The sequence below is a fragment of the Stegostoma tigrinum genome, chromosome 3, assembly GCF_030684315.1.
Source record: "Stegostoma tigrinum isolate sSteTig4 chromosome 3, sSteTig4.hap1, whole genome shotgun sequence".
Taxonomy (NCBI): Eukaryota; Metazoa; Chordata; class Chondrichthyes; order Orectolobiformes; family Stegostomatidae; genus Stegostoma; species Stegostoma tigrinum.
Window position 1 is genome coordinate 55,618,556 of NC_081356.1, and position 22,547 is coordinate 55,641,102.

General features: G+C 43.7%; 1 protein-coding gene across 5 annotated transcripts in view; it reads right to left on the reverse strand.

The window, feature by feature from the left end:
* Positions 1-22,547, reverse strand: part of LOC125451026 (leucine-rich repeat-containing protein 2-like) — a 75,323-nt gene that overhangs the window by 51,998 nt on the left and 778 nt on the right. Inside the window, exons 1-2 of one of the 5 annotated variants that reach the window (XM_048527689.2) lie at positions 2,377-2,575; positions 1,569-1,739 (exon numbers count right to left, since the gene is read on the reverse strand). In XM_048527689.2, coding sequence (XP_048383646.1) covers positions 1,569-1,693 — 125 coding nt within the window. In that variant the 5' untranslated portion in view covers positions 1,694-1,739; positions 2,377-2,575. Of the gene's footprint in view, positions 1-1,568; positions 1,740-2,286; positions 2,576-22,547 lie in introns of those variants that run through there. The other 4 variants (XM_048527687.2, XM_048527685.2, XM_048527688.2 and 1 more) reach the window with 4 other exon arrangements.

A 22,547-nucleotide genomic window follows, 5' to 3' on the forward strand; every position in this document is an offset into this window, starting at 1 on the left:
CCTTTTGTTTTTGAAAAACTCCCACCACGATTTCAGTGTCCCTTACAATAATCTATTCTCACTAGGCTTCTAACTCCTCTTTCTGCCAACTACATCTAATCAAACATCTATACTGGAGGCTGCACTTTATTGTAGGCTCCTGTAAAATTCAGGTGGAGGCTTGACTACTAGCAGTCAAATTGTTGACTTGATATGGCCTCCACATCCCTTGACAAAAAATAAATCTATAAAATTCTGCCTACCATGTGCAGATCCTATCTCTTTGCCACCTCTAAAGTATGTATAGAGCAAATATCTGGTCTGATAGCTGTGATTGTGCAACTTATGACCTCTCAGACTTCATGCTCATAACATTGCCTTGCTAGGTGGCAGGCCTTGAGTATGTAAAAGGAGAAAGAAAAAAGAATTATGATGCATTGAGGGAAGAGCAAGGGGTGCATGTCTCTAACTACAGATGACTGGAAATCAGAAGGGACTGTGGATTCAGGAGAATGAGGAATGTGAAAAGGTGGATTAGGTTTGGAACATACCAGCATCTTCACTGTCACCAGCGCAAACAATAGCCATGGCCTCACTCCTAGCCACTCCAAAGGTTTCCTGATTTCCAGCACCATCTACCCCTCCATCAAAGTGAGCACATGAAACCATACCTGTCCACAAGGCCCAGGGTTCTAGTGGTCCACACTCAGACAGTGATATGTTTGTATGATGAGTCTGTAATAGAGAGACAACAGACAGGTGTGTGTTTTTGAGATTACTTTTGTGAGTTTTGTCATACTGGTACATGTGTGAGTGTCAGGTGAGAGTATAGTATGAGTCATGATTAATAACAGAAGTTGGGAGGCAAGTGAAATTTAGGTGGAAAATGGAACATTGTATGGGGTGAACCTTTCATTTATGAGTGTAAAATGTGAAAATTTATTCACTGACTTAGATCATTTGTGTAAGTTTATTGAAGTTCTTAAAGCTTTGCATCCAGGTCCTTGGAATAGCCTCCTGATATTGACAAAGATGGCTATCAACGCCCACTGTCTTCACAGTGTCTGGTTCAAGAGTCCTCTGGTTCCTGTGCAGAGGGCATTTCTCTTCCTGTCACCCTCATTTACCAAAGGGCTGGTTCTGCCAGAACCTTCATGAACACTTCTGCCACGTGGGTACCATATTCACTCTTTTTTCAGGTCAAGTGTTCACCCTGAGCCAAGGCCATCACCTCCTCCACACAGAAGGCACATATCCTTTAGTATGTGCAGGCTAGCCTTATACAAACTTGATTCCTTTGCTAAGATGTGCATCCATTCAGAAAAGAGTTTAGCTTTTCACTTTAGCAGCAGCAGCAGAAAGTCTGCTTGCATCATACCGAATGGACAAGGCTTAATTCCACATTAGAATCTCTGCACCAGTTTAGAGGCTTATCCAATAAGTTGCACCACATTTTAAAATATTAATATATATAAATTATTAACTCATGTAAAAGTGTTATTTTTCACCACCCAATGAACTATTTAAAAACCTTAAACATTAAACTTTTCAAGCTATTATCATCAAGATATTATACAAACACAACTTACTTTATTAAGGCACTTTTCTCCTGTCTTTCTCTTTCTCTTTGCTGCCGTTCTTTATGTTTTTTTATTCTTCCTTCCCATAAGCTTCTTATAGATGATAAATCAAAAATAACAATAACAGGAGCCATTTTGGAGTCTTTCACTGTTTTTTTTAAAAATCTGTTGATTAGTAGTCTACAGTTAGAAAAAGAATAAATCATAAACAAAATGGAATTGTGACTTACAACATGAGCTCATCTCAAAATCAGTTGTTGGCTGTCAGTTATGTTTGATACAGAATTATAGGTCAGATTTTGCAAGAATAACAATGGTAAAACTAACAGGATTTGGATTGTATTACTCATCTAAAAAGACAGGAACTTCTGCAGTCTACATACATGCAGTCTAACATGGAATTCAGAAATTTGCTGTCAGTGATTCTAAACTTTTCCAGAAGACATGTTATTGAAAACAATGCATCTGCAAATGGAAATCAAATAGCTGTCACTGGCTTCAAAATAATTTTCCTTCTTATACAATAATATCTCTATTTTAAAAAACTCAACAGCACTCCCATTGTCAACAAAATGTAACAGGATTTTTATGATAATAACTATTTTTGAAGTATATTTCTGGTCCTGGAAAATTAACATCATATTTGTGTAACGTCAATTTTTTCTGTTATGATTTAAAAATACATATTCGTAATGTGATAAAAATTAGCATTTTAAAATTGGCTTACAATAGTTCAGCTTCAAATGTGTCAGTCTCCCAATATTTATTTCACTCTCTGTACCATAATATAAAATGAAGGATAATCAGTAAATTTTACATTCTGATTGCTGTCTCTGGGAATTGTTCAATGTGATTGGTTCTTTGTCCTGCTTGACTGCTTTTGCTGCTGGATGCCTGGTGATTTACTTGACTTGTGGCCAGATTCAAATTAACCTTGAAGAAGGTGAAATCCACGCACAGATATTTGGAAATGTTTGTTGATTCCTTTCTTTGAAGACAGTGGTAAGAACCATCACTTCACCATTCACCTCAAAAACTGGAACAAAAAGTTTGGATGTTACTACTTGGGAATTTCTGATTTATACATTGATATTTTCAATGTTAAAGGTCCGTCAATGTTGAATTGACCTCCTTGCAGAATTTAACTGATTCTATGATGGCACAATGCACATTGTGTGCCAACTGGTTTCATTTAGAGTCATAGAGATATACAGCATGGAAACAGACTAGTCGGTCCAACTTGTCCATGCCAATCAGATATCCTAAATTAATCTAGTTTCATTTGCAGCATTTGCGTCTAAACCCTTCCTATTCATGAACCCATCCAGCTGTTTAAATGCTATATTGTACCAGCCTTCACACCACTTCTTTTGGCAGCTCAATCCATACATGCACCATCCTCCTGTGTGAAATAGTTGTCCCATGGATCCCCTTAAAGACATTCCTTAAACTCTCTTTAAACTTTCCTTTTCTCTCACTTTAAAACTATGTTCTCCACTTTTGAACATGCTTGCTGTGGGAATAAGACCCTGGCTATTTATCCTATCCATGCCCTCCATGATTTTATAAACTTCTATAAGGTTACCTCTCAGCCTCCAATACTCCAAGGAAATAGCCCCAGCTTATTCAGCCTATCCCTACAGCTTAAACACTCCAACCTCCACAACATCCTTGTAAATCTTTTCTGGCCCCTTTCAAGTTTTTGATAGCAGGGCGATCAGAACTGAATGGAGTATTCTAGAAGTGGTTAAACCAATGTCCTGCATAGCCTCAACATGTCATCCCAACTCCTTTACTCAACGCACTGACCAACAAAAGCAAGTGTACAAAATGCCTTCTTCACTATCCTTTCTACCTACAACTCCACTTTCAAGGAGCCATGAACCTGCACTACAAGGTCTCTTTGATCAGCAACACTCCCCAGGATCCTACCATTATGTGTATAAGTCCTGCCCTGATTTGCCTTCCCAAAATGAGACATTTCACATTTATGTAAATTAAACTCCATCTGCCACTCCTTGGCCCATTGGCCCATTTGTTCAAGGTCCTGTTGTACTTTGAGATAATCTTTTTCACTGCTCATTACACCACCAATTTTGGTTTCATCTGCAAACTTACTAACCATACCTCCTATATCATATCCAAATCATTTACATAAATAACAAACAGCACTGGACCTAGCACCAGACTTTGCGGCATGCCTCCGGTCACTTGCCTCCAGTTCAAAAAATAACCCTCCATCACCACCTTCTGTCTTCTACCTTCAAGCCAATTTTGTAATCAAGTGGCTGACTCTCCCAGGATTCCATATAATCTAACCTTCCTAAACAGTCTACTTTGTCAAATGCCTTGCTGAAGTCTACATTGACAACATATACCACTCTGCCTTCATCAATCTTCTTTGTAACTTTTACAAACAATTCAATCAAGTTACTGAGACATGATTTTCCATGCACATGTTGACTATCCCTAATCAGTCCTTGCCTTTCCAAATACAAGTAATTCCTGTCCCTCGGAATTTGCTGCAACAACTTATCCATGAATGACATCAGGTTGATAGTTGCCTGGCTTTTCCTTACCATCTCCCATATTAGCCACCCTCCAGTCTTCCAGTGCCTCACTTGTGGCTATTGATGATAAAAATATCTCAGCAAGAGGCCCAGCAATCACTTCCCTAGCTTTCCACAAAGTTCTAGGATACACCTGATCTTGTCCCAGGGATGTATCCATCTTTATACGTTTTAAGATACCCAGCACCTCCCTCTCTGTAATATGGACACTTTTCAAGATATCACTATTTATTTTTCCAATTTCTCTTGCTTCCATATTCTTCTCCACAGTCAATACTGACATGATATACGGTATTCATTTAGTCTCTCTCTCATCTCTTGTGGCTCTACACTTAGCCTTGGTGATCTTTAAGGGGTCCTAATCTCTCTCTAGTTATTCTTTTGCACTGCAGAAGTTACTGCAGATGCTGGAATCTGAATTGAAAACAAAAAATGCTGGAGATCACAGCAGGTCAGGCAACACCAACAGAGAGACAGCAAGCTAATGTTTCAAATCTGGATGAGTCTTCATCAGAGCTGTGAAATGTGGTGGTGGCAGCATTTATGCAATAGTGAGGTGGGAGGTTGGGGAGTGCTGGGGGAGAAAGGAGGTTGATAGTTCAGATTAAGTGATTAGATTGTGGGAATGGTGTCTAATTGTCAACCTGGAAAGAACAGACTGTCCCACTGGGGCAGTGGGAATATATTTGTAGAATCTCTTTTGATTCTCCTTAATCCTATCTGCCAAAGCCATCTCATGTCCCCTTTTTGCCCTCCTGATTTCCCTTTGAGTATGCTCCTGCTGCCCTTATACTCCTAATGGGGTTCACTCAATCCCAGCTATCTATACCAACCGTATACTTCCTTCTTTTTCTTGACCAAAGACTCAATTTCTTTAGTTATCCAGCATTTCCTACAGCCTCCAGCAATAGTACGGGTTCAGGTCAGTATGAAGCAGAATGCATTGAATCAAAGGTAATTTGTAAAATAAAACTTTCATAAGATAATCACCCAACACAAAATTTTAATATAAGAATCTGAGTCGCATGGTTCAGGTTAAGGGTGCATGGGACCAAAAGTATGTCAAGAACCTGTTTATCAATATATGGGGCTTCGTGGTGACACTAATTTATCTAAGGTATTAGAATAACAGTTGAGTTTCCCAAGCCATATCAGAGGCCAATCATTTTCATCTGTCAAAGGAAGGATCTTTGGATAAAGGGATACTAACAGGGGTCAGAATTGTCAAACTGCACCACAGGGATGGAAAACTAAACTGAGAATTAAGGCTGGAGATAATGGGAACTGCAGATGCTGGAGAATCCGAGATAACAAAGTGTGAAGCTGGATGAACACAGCAGGCCAAGCAGCATCTTAGGAGCACAAAAGCTGACGTTTCGGGCCGGTGAAACATGAGCCTCTCTGTAACATTTATCTTCTGTCTTCTGAAACCAAACCTATATTTAAGGAAGATTGAAAATTAGGGTGAGTGCGCTGTAATTTCCACATTATGTTCACCAATGTCCTTCAGGGAAGGAAATCTGATATCTTCACCTGGTTTGGCCTACATGTGACTCCAGACCCATGGTAAAGTGATTGACTCTCATCTGCCATCTGAAATGGTCTAGCAAGCCCTTCAGTCGTACCAATTGCTACAAAGTCTCAAAGAAACGAAGCTCGATGGATCACTCAGCATCAAGCTTGGCACTGGAAAAGACAACGGTAGAAACAGCTCTGTTGACACTGCAAAGTCCTCCTCAATAACATCTGGGGACTAGTTCCAAAATTGGGAGAACTGTCTCATAGACTAGTCAAGCAACAGCCTTACATAATCATACTCACTGAATCATACCCTACAGACAATACCTCAGACACCACCATCACCATCCCTGCCAGTAGCAGAAAGACCCAGCAGAGGTGGCAGCACAGTGTATGCAGTCAGGAGGAGGTTGTTCTGGATCTCATCAACATTGACTCCGGGCCCCTTAAAGTCTCACGGGTTCAGGTTAAACATTGGCAAGGAAACCTCCTGCCACTTACCACATACTGTCCTCCATATTGAACAATACTTAGAGGAAGCACTGAGGATGGCAAGGGCACAAGATATACTCTGGGCAGGCGATTTCAATGATCACAACCAAGTGTGGCTCAGCAGCAGCATCACCAATTGAGCTGGTTGAGTCCGAAATTAAACAGCTGCTAGACTGGGCCTGTGGCAGTTGGTAAGGGAACCAACAAGAGACAAAAACATACTTGACCTCATCCTTACCAATCTGCCATCTGTAAATGTATCTGTCCAGGACAGTGTTGGTAAGAGCGACCACTGCACAGTTCTTGTGGAGACGAAGTCTTGCCTTCGCATTGAGAATAACCTCCAGCATGTTGTGTGGCACTATCACCGCGTTAAATGGGAAAGACTTCGAACAAATCTAGCAACTCAACACTGGGCACCCATGAGGCACTGTGGGCCTTCAACAACAACAGAAATTGTACTCCAGCACGATCTGTAACCTCATAGCCTGGCATATCCTGCACTCAACCATTACCATTAAGCCAGGGGATAAACCCTGGTTCAATGGAAAGTGCAGGAGGGCATGCCAGGAGCAGCACCAGGCATACCTAAAGATGAGGTTTCAACCTGGTGAAGCCAAACAGGATTACTTGCACACTAAACAGCATAAGCAGTAAGTGGTAGACAGAGATCATGGGAACTGCAGATGCTGGAGAATCTGAGATAACAAAGTGTGGAGCTGGATGAACACAGCAGGCCAAGCAGCATCTTAGGAGCACAAAAGCTGACGTTTCGGGCCTAGGCCTTTCAGAGCTAAGCGAGTCCACAACCAATGGATCAGATCTAAATTCTGCTGCATAAAGTTGTGAATTGTGGCAGACAATTAAACAACTTACTGGAAGAGGAGGCACAAATATCCCCATCCACAATAATGGATAAGCCCAGCACATCAGTGCAAAAGATAAGGCTGAAGTTTTCACAGCAATGTTCAGCCAGAAGTGCCGAATGGATGATCCATCTTGACCTCTTCCAGTGGTCCCCAGCATCACAGATATCACTCTTCAGTCAATTTGACTTGTTCCATGTGATATCAAGAAACGGTTGCAAACACTGAATACTGAAAAGGCTATGGGCCTTGACAACATTCCAGAAAAAGTACTGAAGTCTTCTGCTCTAGAACATGCCACTCTCCTAACAAAGCTGTTCTCGTACAGTTATAACATTGGCATCTACTTGATGATATGGAAAATTGCCCAGGTACATCCTGTACCTAAAAAGCAGGACAAATTTAACCTGGCCAATTGCTACTCCATCATTCTACTCTCAATCATTAGTAAAGTGATGGAAGTCGTCATCAACAGTGCTATCAAGCAGCACCTGTCAGCAATAAGCTGCTCCGTGATGCCCAGTTTGGGTTCTGCCAGGGTCACTCAGTTCCTGACTTCACTGCAGTCTTAGTTCAAGAATAGACAGAAGAGCTGAATAACAGATAAGGTGAGAGTGACAGCCCTTGGCATCAAGGAGCACCAGCGAAACTGGAATCAATGGGTAGCAAGGGGCAAACTCTCTGGCGGTTGGGGTCATACTGGGAACATAGGAAGATGGTCGTGGTTGTTGGAGGTCAGTCATCTCAGCTCCAGGACATCTTTACAGAGAACCTCAAAGTAGCACCCTCGGTCCAACCATTTTCTACTGCTTTATTAATGACCTTCCTTCCATCATCAGGTCAGAAGTGGGGATAATCACTGATGATTGCACAATGTTCAACGCCATTCATGACTTCTCGGATATTGAAGCGGCCCATGGCCAACTGCAACAAGATTTGGACAATATCTAGGCTTGGGCTGACAAGTATCAAATAACATTTGCACCATACAAATGTTAGGCTACGGTCATTACGAATAAAAGACAATCTAACCACTGGCCTTCGGCATTCAATGGTGTTAGCATCACTGAATTCTCCACTATCCACATCCTGGGGGTTGTCATTGACCAAAAACTCAACTGGAGCTGCCACATAAACACAGTGGCCACAAGAATAGGTCAGAGGATAGGAATACTGCGGTGAGTACCAGAACTTCTAACTCCCCAAAATCTGACAACCTTCTTCAAGGCACAAGTCAGGAGTGTGATGGAATACTCCCCACTTGCCTGGATGAGTGTAGCCCTAACAACACTCAAGAAGCTTTACACCATCAAGGACAAAGCAGCCCACTTGATTGACACTACATCCATAAGCATCCACTCCCTCCACCACCGACACTCAGTAGTAGCAGTGTGTACTACCTACAAGATGCAGTGCAGAAATTCACCAAAGATCCTCAGACAGCACCTTCCAAACCTACGACCACTTCCACCTAGAAGGACAAGGGCAGCAGATGTATGGGAATACCACCACCTTCAGGTTCCCCTCCAAGCCAATCACCGTCCTAACTTGGAAATATATCACCATTCCTTCACTGTCACTGGGTCAAAATCCTAAATAGCTCTCCCTAGCAGCATTGTGAGTCAACTTACAGCAGGTGGACTGCATGGTTCAAGAAGGCACTTACCACCATCTTCTCAAATGCAACCAGACCTGGGTAATAAATGCTAGCCACCCAGTTATTCCCACATCCCACAAATGAATTAATAAAAAAAACACTTCCCGTTGTGTGATTGGATGCATCTTGTCACACTTATGAACTTTAAGTGTCTTATGAATTTTAAGCAGGTCAGCTTATCTCATACCTCTTCCTAATCAATTTTAAACACACCAGATATCTATTGCTGTCTCTATTACCATGATTAGGCAGCATCTTCTTCTTTGGTAAAGACAGATGCCATGTACGGCACAGTAGCTCAGTGGTTAGCACTGCTGCCTCACAGCGCCAGAGGCGTGGGTTCAATTCCAACCTCGGGTGACTGTCTGTGTGGGACATAGAACAGCACAGGGCCTTTGGCCCACCATGTTGTGCCTAACTTTTATCCTAATCCTAAGGTCTATCTAACCTCCACCCCTACTTTATACTATCATCTATTTGCCTATCTAATAGCCACTTAAATATCCCTAATGAGGCCAAATCCACCGCCGTTTCCGGCAATGCATTCCATACCCCAACCACTTGCCGAGTAAAGAACCTATCTCTGGCGTCTCCACTATGTCTACCTGCACTCACTTTAAAACTACGCCCCCTCATAATAGCTACCTCCCTGCTAGGAAAAAGTCTCTGGCTGAATACTCTATCTATACCTCTGATCATTTTGTACACGTCTATCAAGTCATCTCTCATCCTTCATCATTCTAAAGAGAAAAGCCCCAGCTCTCTCAACCTTTCCTTGTAAGATCTTCCCTCCATTCCAGGCAACATCCTGGTAAATCTCCTCTGCACATTTTCCAATGCCTCCACATCTTTCCTGTAATGAGGCGACCAGAACTGAACACAATACTCCAGATGTGGCTGAACCAGGCTTTTGTATAGCTGGAGCATATCTTTATGGCTCTTGAACTCAATCCCTCTGTTAATGAAAGCTAACACACCATACAACCTCTTCACAACTCTCTCCACCTGGGTGGCAGCTTTCAGGCAAAGTCACGAACCACTTCAACTCCCCCTCCCACTCAGTGAACGACATGCCCATCCTGGGCCTCCTCCAGTGCCACAATGAGGCCACCCGAAGGTTGCAGGAACAGCACCTCACATTTTGCTTGGGAACCCTGAAGCCCAATTATATCAATGTGGACTTCACAAGATCCAAAATCTCTCCGCTTCCGGCCACATCCCAAAACCAGCCCAGCACATCTCTGCCTCCCTAACCTGCCTATCCTTTCTCCCACCTATCTACTCCTCCCAAGTCAAACACCACCCCCACCTCCTACCTACTGGCTTCATCCTTGCCTCTCTCACCTGTCTGTCTTCCTTGGACGAACCAACCCCCACCCTAACTCCCCACCTACACTCACCTTTTCTGGCTCCATCCCCGCCTGCCTGACCAGTCCATCTCCACTCCACCTATCTGCTCCTTTATCCATCTTTCATTCACCTCCCCATCTCTCTCTATTTATTTCAGAATCCCCTTCCCCTCCCCCATTTCTGAAGAAGCGTCCCTATCCAAAATGTCAGCTTTCCTGCTCCACACCTTGTTATCTGAGTAAAACATGTTGTACAGAAAGCTATGTTTATTGCACATTCATGAAATTCGTAATTTGGAATGTTTTGCCCTCAGGCTGCATGCCAGGTGAGGAATGCATTTGGTAAATACGAACACTGGTACAATTGTTCCTGTTAAATTTTCTTGCAAAACCTGGAATATTAATAATTAAATGCTTTTACTATGATTTTGTTTACGAACGTTATCAGTAAGGTATAGCTTTCAAAATAAAAGCTATGTCTCCTTTGTCATTGGACAAACACACTCATAAAAACTTGTGAATAAAAGCAAAAATTTCAGGAGAAATTCAGCAAGCCTGGCAACATCTCTGAAGTTAGCAGCATAATTAACCTTGAGTCCAATACGATTCTTGGCCCTCTCGGCTTTTATAATTCTTGCAGTTGTCAGTAATTTCCTACCAAACTGGTTCCTCGTTATCTGTCTCATTATTTGGTGGTCCGTTGAATACACCTACTTCATGTAATGGTATCTCTTAGCTCAATCCAACATTACTATCGCTACAGTGATAGTGGGAACTGCAAATGCTGTAGAATCCAAGATAACAAAGTGTGGAGCTGGATGAATACAGCAGGCCAAGCAACTTTTGTGCTCCTGAGATGCTGCTTGGCCTGCTGTGTTCATCCAGCTCCACACTTTATTACTATCCCTACAGTTTGCTTTCTTTCTTGACTTTTAGTGAACACCAGGCCTTTCTCATCACCACAACATCAGAATGGCTGCTCCCGGTGCCGTTGATATTAACGTTATTTTTGTTCCCCAATGGACTAGTCTGTCAGAAAACTCACAAATTTGGTGCAAGCCAAAATGTCAATAAGGAGAGCTTTGCAGGATTGCAGGATTGACATGGCTGGGATTTGAATATTCATCAGGCAGTTGGCTTTAGCCTTGGGATTACTCGTCCAGTGACAATACAAATACACCTCTGCCTCCCCAGTGTTTTCTTTACCTATGTGACAGCAATCATTATGTTTCAGAGCATTTAATTTCATATGAAGTCTTTGAATTCTGCTTAGAAAACATATAAATGTAAATCTCTCTTTTTTCTCTGAAATGAAATACAGGTTTTATTGGCTGCATCATTCTTCTACAGTTAACTTTCCTTCAGTAATTGTATCCCAAGGTTAACGACCTTCTTGAATGTCACACTGTACTATTTCAGCTGTCAGTTCAATTGCCAGCTTACCTCATAAACATGGAATGGACAAAAACAGCAGTGCCTCAGCCAAATATAGTCAGTTCAGGATTTCAGTGTTTGACGCTTCTTTGCTCAGCAGTCTTAATATACTCAGTGGTTGAGTTCCATCTATGATCCTAGATCAGTCCTGAATTAGGTGACCCCAGTTTGGGATTAGTTGCTATCAGGGACTCCAGGTTAAGGAAGGGAAATGTTGACTAAATTTCACTCAATTACGTCTTAACCAGTGAATCCCTGTATTAAATATGCATGGGTGGTTGAGGCTGAGGAATGTATCAGCTTGTCTGTGATGTTGCCTCAAAGTTCAATAAGATGCTAATAATTTAGAGGATTTGATCAAAGCACAACAATGGTCTGAGTCAGATATTTTCAAGAGATAAACTAGACTGGAAAATGTATTCTTTTTAAAAAAGAATGCTTGATTAAATTTTCTTTAATTACAGATAGCAATATTCCAAGGCAATAATCTATTCTTGAGGTTTAGGAGGCTCGAGTGTCAAAATGGAAAAAGCATTAGCACTCCTCACTTTCATCGTCATGTTGAGATCATTCTTTAATTATATAACTTTATCTGTAAAGCCTGCAGATTTAATGTTTGGGAAAGCATTGCCTGTATCATTTTGTCAAACAGAGGAAAGGAATCAAACAGGTTCATAATCCTGATTGACACATAGGCTTCCACTCTCAATATAAGCCACTTTTCTCTTCAGATGCAGATGCAAATGCAAATGCAAATTTTACATATTTGCAGCTTTTGATAATCATTACTGACCCTGATTATGACCAAGTCACCCCAACAGGTAGTTTTGTTCTTATTGCCAGATAAATGAAACAGGCAGGTAGTGATCATGCAATTTTGGTTTCTAACAGAAAGTAAAATGATGAAACGCAATTGGTGCATTCCCAACCAATTTCCACACAGTGATGTTTGGAATATCTCACAACGTTTAGATGGTTTCCATGGCCCAGCAATGCGGTGGAAGGAAGGGAGGTGAACGCCACATGTACTGACCAGTCACACACCAATCAAGAATGGTCAAGCATCATCAGGTGGGATTGAGGTTCACACTGAAGAGGTATTAGAAATCCTTCAGAAGGTGAAGATAGATAAGTCCCCTGGGCCGGATGGGATTTATCCTCGGATCCTCTGGGAAGCCAGGGAGGAAATTGCCGAGCCTTTGGCATTGATCTTTAACTCGTCATTGTCTACAGGAATAGTGCCAGATGACTGGAGGATAGCAAATGTGGTTCCCCTGTTCAAGAAGGGGAGTAGAGACAACCCTGGTAATTATAGACTAGTGAGCCTTACCTCAGTTGTTGGTAAAGTGTTGGAAAAGGTTATAAGGGATAGGATTTATAATCATCTGGAAAAGAATAAATTGATTAGGGATAGTCAGCACGGTTTTGTGAAGGGAAGGTCATGCCTCACAAACCTTATTGAGTTCTTTGAGAAGGTGACAAAACAGGTAGATGAGAGTAAACCGGTTGATGTGGTGTATATGGATTTCAGCAAGGTGTTCGATAAGGTTCCCCACAATAGGCTATTGTACAAAATGCGGAGGAATGGAATTGTGGGAGATATAGCAGTTTGGATCGGAAATTGGCTTGCTGAAAGAAGACAGAGGGTGGTAGTTGATGGGAAATGTTCATCCTGGAGACCAGTTACTAGTGGTGTGCCACAAGGGTCGGTGTTGGATCCACTGCTGTTTGTCATTTTTATAAATGACCTGGATGAGGGCGTAGAAGGATGGATTAGTAAATTTGCAGACGACACTAAGGTCGGTGGAGTTGTGGATAGTGGTGAAGGATGCTGTAGGTTGCAGAGAGACATAGATAAGCTGCAGAGCTGGGCTGAGAGGTTGCAAATGGAGTTTAATGCAGACAAGTGTGAAGTGATGCACTTTGGTAGGAGTAACTGGAAGGCAAAGTACAGGGCTAATGGTAAGATTCTTAGCAGTGTAGATGAGTAGAGAGATCACGGTGTCCATGTACACAGATCCTTGAAAGTTGCCACCCAGGTTGACAGGGCTGTTAAGAAGGCGTTCAGTGCTTTAGCTTTTATTAATAGAAGGATTGGGTTCCGGAACCAAGAGGTTATGGTGAAGCTGTACAAAACTCTGCTGCGGCCGCACTTGGAGTATTGTGTACAGTTCTGGTCACCACATTATAAGAAGGATGTGGAAGCTTTGGAAAGGGTGCAGAGGAGATTTACTAGGATGTTGCCTGGTATGGAGGGAAGGTCTTACAAGGAAAGGCTGAGGGACTTGAGGCTGTTTTCATTAGAGAGAAGAAGGTTGAGAGGTGATTTAATTGAAACATATAAAATAATCAGAGGGTTAGATAGGGTGGATAGGGAGAGCCTTTTTCCTAGGATGGTGATGGCGAGCATGAGGGGGCATAGCTTTAAATTGAGGGGTGAAAGATATAGGACAGCTGTCAGAGGTAGTTTCTTTACTCAGAGAGTAGTAAGGGAATGGAACGCTTTGCCTGCAACGGTAGTAGATTCGCCAACTTTAGGTACATTTCAGTCGTCATTGGACAAGTATATGGACGTACGTGGAATAGTGTAGGTTAGATGGGCTTGAGGTCGGTATGGCAGGTCGGCACAACATCAAGGGCCGATGGGCCTGTACTGTGCTGTAATGTTCTATGTTCTATGTATATCTCACTCCCATTCTGAGTAGCTCTTGCAAACCCATCCTTCATTATCAGAACTTCTTTACAAGAGAAAATGGCAGTGAAGGCTTAGGTCCGAAGTTGTCAAGATTGGCAGTTAAATATCTGGTTCAAAGTTCAATTTCCTTCTCTCGAGAATGTGTTCAGCATCATTCAGGAAAAGTGTAGGAAGCCAAGGATAGAGAAGTTGGAGTGAAACAGAGAATTAAAATAGCAAGTGACCAGAAAGGCAGGTGTTGCACCTGCCACTGTCACAAGACAAGGTGCTGAGGAAAGAAGAGAGATAATGGGAACTGCAGATGCTGGAGAATTCCAAGATAATAAAATGTGAGGCTGGATGAACACAGCAGGCCAAGCAGCATCTCAGGAGCACAAAAGCTGACGTTTCGGGCCTAGACCCTTCATCAGATGAAGGGTCTAGGCCCGAAACGTCAGCTTTTGTGCTCCTGAGATGCTGCTTGGCCTGCTGTGTTCATCCAGCCTCACATTTTATTATCTTGTGCTGAGGAAAGAAGAGCAGTTGAAGAGGTGGGGGATGGAAATAGGGTGTGAGGAAGGTGTGTGTGTGTGTGTGTGTGTGTGTGTGTGTGTGTGTGTGTGTGTGTGTATGTGTGTGTGTGTGTGTGAGAGAGAGAGAGAGAGAGAGAGAGAGACAGAGAAAGAAAGAAAGAGAGAGAGTATGCGTGTGTGTGTGTGTGTGTGTGTGTGTGTGTGTGTGTGTGCGCGCGCGCGTGTGTGTGCAGGTGTAAATGAGACAGAGAGAGAGAGAGAGAGAAAGAGAAAGAGAGAGGGAGAGCCAGGGTGTGGGCTAAGGGGAAGAGAAGCGTGAGGTCATAACTGTGGTAAATGGGACATACCAGTTTAGCTGTAGATAGGCTACCTGAAGGTAAGAGAGATATGCAAGTTAGAGGAATAATTAATGAACTTTGCTGAATCGTAGAGCGTAGCTGGAGGATTTCGCTCATTTTGGAAAGCTAATCACTCCCTATAATTCTGTACATGTGTCCTTTCCCAGGGAATATCCAACAACTTTTTGAAAAATACAACTGAATCAGCTCCCAGCACCAACTGTATATTTTCCAGAAAGTTAAGGATATAACTAGAGCCATTACTTACACACTTATATAAGCAGTCAGTTATGGAGCACTATGCATCTCCTCACCCAAAATCAGTTTCATTCTGTTTCTATATACGAAGATCCAGCTAATTTTCACCTCACGTACAGAATTAAATACTATAAATATACAATGAGAAATACCGATGCAGATGTTCCAGACACCAGATGTGCGTCAGGACCCCTCGGACGTTTCTTAGAACTATCTGACACAGTTATAACTTACTTAGATACTTATCCAGAATATATTTAATGGAGAAGCCCTCGTGTAACTCCTTGACAACTACAACCTTCCCTCAATCAGTCACATTCACCACCACCCACAACCCTATCACTGTCACTCACACTGACCACCATCCTTACTGCCATCACACACACACCCACCACCACCCACACCCTGTCACTCACATTGAAACCACCCTCACTCCCTCATTCACACTCACCCACATCATCCTTCACTCACACCGACTATCACCCATACCCTTGTCACTCACACTGACCATCATCCTTCATTATCTCTGACCACCATTTACACCCTCGTCACTCACAGTGACCATCATCCTCCCACATTCTTGTCACCCATACTGACTACCATCTATACCCTGTTACTCAGACTGACCACCACACATCCACACACTCATCAGTCACACTGACCATCAACCACATCATCCTTCACTCCCGCTGAACATTACCCACACCTCCATCACTCACACTGACCACAACCCACGCTCCTTGTCACTCAGATTGACCACCATCCACTCACACCCGCTGCTGACTCCCTTTTGTTACAGTCAAATGGTAAAAACAATTCAATTCATCCCATTTCTGAAGAAGAGTCTAGGCCCGAAACGTCAGCTTTCCTGCTCCTCTGATGCTGCTTGGCCTGCTGTATTCATCCAGCTCTACACCATGTTATCTCAGATTCTCCAGCATCTGCAGTTCCTACTACCTCTGAACCAATTCATCCCTGCCTCTTCTCCATGATAACAATCTAAAGGGCATTTTCCGAGCTGCACTGTACTATTCAGCAGCAAGATTAGCAAGTAAAACATCATTAAAAATGACTACTTAATGCTCCTGCATTACTTAAGGATGGAAATATAAGTGCACATTTATTGCCAAGTTTATTAGTAGTCACTACAACCCTGATGGCCATGATTTTAACTTAGGATTTTGTAATGAGATTCTCTGCACATTATTTCATAGCTTAATTTATTCCACTTCATCATCCTGTACGTTCAGCCAACATTTAAATTTGTCTATTGTTTTTTTCTATTAGATCCTCTCTTTAAAAAATAAAAATTATGATCAATTTGTCTTGCAATTTTGTGAACTGTAGCTTGTGCTTCATCAAAGCTTGTTTAGAGAGGTCATCTTCCCCACTGACTAAACAATTGGGGGAAATTGAATGGATGTGTCAATACAGTGGCCTATTTCTCTAGACAACAAAGCCTGGAGCTGGATGAACACAGCAGGCCAAGCAGCATCTCAGGAGCACAAAAGCTGACGTTTCGGGCCTAGACCCTTCATCAGAGAGGGGGATGGGGAGAGGGAACTGGAATAAATAGGGAGAGAGGGCGAGGCGGACCGAAGATGGAGAGAAAGCAAGATAGGTGGAGAGGAGAGTATAGGTGGGGAGGTAGGGAGGGGATAGGTCAGTAGGGAAGATGGACAGATCAATGAGGCGGCATGAGGTGGTAGGTAGGAAATGGAGGTGCGGCTTGAGGTGGGAGGAAGGGATGGGTGAGACGAAGAACAGGTTAGGGAAGCAGAGACAGGCTGGGCTGGTTTTAGCATGCAGTGGGGGGAGGGGAAGAACTGGGCAGGTTTTGGGATGCGGTGGGGGAAGGGGAGATTTTGAAGCTTATGAAGTCCACATTGATACCATTGGGCTGCAGGGTTCCCAAGTGGAATATGAGTTGCTGTTCCTGCAACCTTCGGGTGGCATCATTGTGGCACTGCAGGAGGCCCATGATGGACATGTCGTCTGAGGAATGGGAGGGGGAGTTGAAATGGTTCGCGACTGGGAGGTGCAGTTGTTTATTGCGAACCGAGCGGAGGTGTTCTGCAAAGCGGTCCCCAAGCCTCTGCTTGGTTTCCCCAATGTAGAGGAAGCCACACTGGGTGCAATGGATACAATATACCACATTGGCAGATGCGCAGGTGAACATCTGCTTGATATGGAAGGTCATCTTGGGGCCTGGGATGGGGGTGAGGGAGGAGGTGTGGGGGCAAGTGTAGCATTTCCTGCGGTTGCACGGGAAGGTGCCGGGTGTGGTGGGGGTGGAGGGGAGTGTGGAGCGGACAAGGGAGTCATGGAGAGAGTGGTCTCTCCGGAAGGCAGACACGGGTGGGGATGGAAAAATACCTTGGGTGGCGGGGTCGGATTGTAGATGGCGGAAGTGTCGGAGGATGATACGTTGTATCCGGATGTTGGTGAGGTGGTATGTGAGAACGAGGGGGATCTTCTGGGCGGCGGTTGTGGCGGGGGCAGGGTGTGAGGGATGTGTTGCGGGAAATGCGGGAGACGCGGTCAAAGGCGTTCTCGACCACTGTGGGGGGAAATTTGCGGTCCTTGAAGAACGTGGACATCTGGGATGTGCGGGAGTGGAATGCCTCATCCTGGGAGCAGATGCGGCGGAGGCGGAGGAATTGGGAATAGGGGATGGAATTTTTGCAGGAGGGTGGATGGGAGGAGGTGTATACCAGGTAGGTGTGGGAGTCGTTGGGGTTGAAATGGACATCAGTTTCTAGCTGGTTACCTGAGATGGAGACTGAGAGGTCCAGGAAGGTGAGGGATGTGTTGGAGATGGCCCAGGTGAACTTGAGGTTGGGGTGGAAGGTGATGGTAAAGTGGATGAACTGTTCGAGCTCCTCTCTGGAGCAAGAGGCGGCGCCGATACAGTCATCAATGTAATGGAGGAAGAGGTGGAGTTTGGGGCCTGTGTAGGTGCAGAAGAGGGACTGTTCCACGTAACCTACAAAGAGGCAGGCATAGCTTGGGCCCATGCGGGTACCCATGGTCACCCCTCTTGTCTGTAGGAAGTGGGATTCACAAGCTTCAAAATCTCCCCTTCCCCCACTGCATCCCAAAACCAGCCCAGTTCTTCCCCACTGCATCACAAAACCAGCCCAGCTCGTCCCCTCCCCCCACTGCATGCTAAAACCAGCCCAGCCTGTCTCTGCTTCCTTAACCTGTTCTTCCTCTCACCCATCCCTTCCTCCCACCTCAAGCCGCACCTCCATTTCCTACCTACCACCTCATCCCGCCTCCTTGACCGGTCCATCTTCCTCTCCCCTTCCCCCACTGCATCCCAAAACCAGCCCAGTTCTTCCCCTCCCCCCACTGCATCACAAAACCAGCCCAGCTCGTCCCCTCCCCCCACAGCATGCTAAAACCAGCCCAGCCTGTCTCTGCTTCCCTAACCTGTTCTTCGTCTCACCCATCCCTTCCTCCCACCTCAAGCCGCACCTCCATATCCTACCTACCACCTCATCCCGCCTCCTTGACCTGTCCATCTTCCCTCCTGACCTATCCCCTCCCTACCTCCTCACCTATACTCTCCTTTCCACCTATCTTGTTTTCTCTCCATCTTCGGTCCGCCTCGCCCTCTCTCCCTATTTATTCCAGTTCCCTCTCCCCATCCCCCTCTCTGATGAAGGGTCTAGGCCCGAAACGTCAGCTTTTGTGCTCATGAGATGCTGTTTGGCCTGCTGTGTTCATCCAGCTCCACGCTTTGTTGTCTTGGATTCTCCAGCATCTGCAGTTCCCATTATCACAGCCTATTTCTCTACATGTGTAATGATATTTTGCATATATAAGTACATAACCACATATATGGAGCAGGTACTCTACTGTTTGGCAGGAAGAATGTTCAGATTAATATATCCTAAGACTTTAGATTTAAATTCTCCAAGGATCACCAGGGAATAAGAACATGACATAGATGTTCTCTCTTGAGTATCAGAAAAAATGGATTAGTAAATCATTTTTATATCTAGATGGTCAAAAACAAAATGTCTTGGAGAATTGGCCCATACACAATACCAGAAATAAAACTGGGGTGAAAATCATGATTATTCTAGCAACTCTTGGCATCACAATAATGGATGCCGATCCACCTGATGAAGACTTGAGGAAGCTCATTACACTGAACCCAGGCTGAAATCTGATAGGGTTATTTTAGTAGGATCTGTTGGTGGATGAACTTCACCCTGTCCCTTACAAGTTTGAACAGATAAGAAGGGTGAAGGTCAGAAACTACTAAGCTTTGAGGTCCAGCAGCTCAGATCTACTTTGCTATTAATGTTACACATGTTATTAGAGACCTAACCCAAATTTGTGGAGTTTACAGATCAGCGCAGGATTATCGCCTCACACCTCCAGACTTTTAGAAATCATTTCTAGTCTTAATCTGTGTCGGGAGTAGCTACAAGGAGTAAAACATCTGATATTCCCACAGCATAGTGTGTCCATGTGTGTCTCTGGGTCTATGTGTCTGTGTGTCTGTGGTAAATAGCGAGACCTTCCAGACCCATGAGCGCAGGCAGGAACAGAGGCCAGAAGCTGTTCTGAACAAACAGCTTTAAGGAGAGTGGTGGCCATTCATTGCAGATAGCGTCTGCTCTGCTACAACGCATGTCCTGGCAATGCGGATTGTTCATACTGCGACTTACAAATCGGGGAAATGCTATTTCTAAAACTTGTGTTGGCTATAACGCGATTCCATCGGTGCATGGAGGAGTACACGTCAACATCACATGATAATTTTGAGGGCTTTGACCTGAATACGTGCAATGTTAGCACTGAAAGGGTCTTCATGAAGGTGCCAGTACAGTCAAGGAACATGTGATGGTATTTCTTCCCATAGTAAAAAAATTAATTGACAAAGAAGATTGCAACCTAGATCAAATTTTCAAATTGGACGAGACATATTGGAAGTGAACGCCATCAAAAACCTACATTTCTATGAACAAAGCACACCCTCCAAGCTTTAAGTTGGCATAGGGTGGTATAACTGTGCTGCTGGATGCCAATGTCAATGGAGGCTTATGCTTAAGGCAGTGGTGGTGTGCCACTCTGCCAACCCGCAAGCCTTGAAAAGATACCTTCAGGCTAACCGAGGCTTCTATTTTCGATCAAGCAAAAGAGGTTTGATGATGGGGCTACTTATTTTCTGACCTTATTGTTGATGTCTTGGAGGGTGTTTTTAGAAAATATTTCAGGAAAAGAAATTTGGAATTCAAGATTCTCCTCACCCTACATAGTGAGCCAAGCCATCCTCCCACCATTGGTGAGCTTGCTAAAAACATCAAGGCACTATTTCTAACACAACCTCTCTTCTTCAAACCATGGACCAGGGTGTATTAGTAGCTTTTAAGCTTATTATTTAAGGCACACATTTGAGAGGCTGATTGCAGCCACTGACGGGGATAAGGACAGTATTCTTCAATTTTGGAAAAGCTTTAACATCAAAAATACAATTGATATTATTATGGCGGCCTTTGGTGATGTCAGTAAGGACTGCTAGCATGCAGTTTGCTGGAAGCTTCTCCCAGACATTTTTCAGGATTTTAAAGGCTTTGATCCATCAGAGGAGCTCCCAAGAATCAAAGAAGATTGTGTTGATTTTGCAAAGTAAATTGGATTTGACGAAGTGGAGAGTGAGGATGATGAAGAGCTGCTTGAGTCCCACCATGAAGACCTTTCTACAGCTGATCTACAACAACTTGTAGGTGAGGGGGAAGTGGAAGCTGGTGTTTAAGAAGGTGAAGTCCAGGATGCAGCACCACAACAGCCTTCCACTTCTATCCTGAGGGAAATTGAGAAGCAGTTGCAGCTGTTAGAGGACAATGATTACAATGGAGAACGCAGCAGGGTGGCAGTTCGCAGAATGAAATCTTTTTGTCATCCTATGAACAGCTTCTTCATGAAAGAAGAAAAAAGGGCAAAGCAACAAAAACTGGATGTCTTTTTAAAGCCACCCTCCAAAAATAGTCAGAAGACAATGAACCACAGCTATCCATTTCTGGATTAACTATTTTTTGCCCTTACCCTACAACCACAACTGCACCTGAAAGTGGTGGTGATGATGATGATGATGATGATGATGATGACTCTCAGCCCCTGCATGAACAACAGAGCAACCTCAAAACCTTTTCCCCCATCAAGTCATCTTGACATTTTTTCAAGGGAAGGTGTTAATTTAGGTTTATTTCATCATTAGATATGAATTAAACATTTATTCAAACTGTGCTATCATTTGTGTTAGGATTTTGAGTGATTTCTGAGCAATTTTGAGTGATCTTTTTGGTGGGGTGCCCCTAACATCGCTTTTCCCACAGGCCCTGTTACTTCTATAGTGTGATTTTCAATAATACAATGTTGTGCAGGAACGTAACTATTGCGTCATAGCAGAGCCAACTATACTTCAGAAAGCTCAGTAGGAGAAACATTGTGGGAGCTGCATAATGTTGGTAACTGAGGGGACCTCAGCAAATCCTATAAGGCAGGCTCCAATAATGGGTGGTGGAGGGTGTGGTCAAGTGAGGGCAGGTGTCTGCAGCTGTGGGTCCCTCTACTGGACACTGCCAAAACAGGCGCACCCACCTAGGCCTACCTATGGCTGGTAAAGCCAACTCAATCTTTCACACCTGGGGGGAGGAGAGTGAAGTTGACATTGCCCCTGCACCTTCCTCATTAAATCACATCCTAGCCCTGAGAGTGAGGTGGCCGTTAAATTCTGCCGATGATTTTTTTTGTTATGCCTAAAATGATCCCAACCTGTCTAAATGGCCTGCTAACACTCAATATGTGGCATCAGTTAGGTATCATACATGTTTAATTGATTGCACAACGGCCTCTGAGTCAGTGCTGAAGCTCTGCTACTGAGAATTAAGCACAAAATCGAGGCAGACACCTTAGTGAAATATGGAGAAAGTGCTGCTATGTGCAGGTAGTGCCATTCAGGTGAGCCAATAATCCAAGGGTGGAAAACATCTCTTGGCAATTTTTGAAGAAGAGCACAGGAATTCTTCCATATTCTCTGGCCAGCTTTTGTTTCCACATTCTCTGGCCAGCTTTTGTCATTGAACGAACAAGATCAAAAACAGATTATCTGATCATTTATCTTTAGCTGTTCATGGGCTCTTGCAGTATCTGAATTAGCTTGACATTCCTTACTATAATGACTTCAATTGGAAAGACAGATCTCCACTACTTGACTATATATTGCTTCTTCCCTAGGCCATCAGCTTTGTACACATGTTCCACAACGATGCATGAACTCCT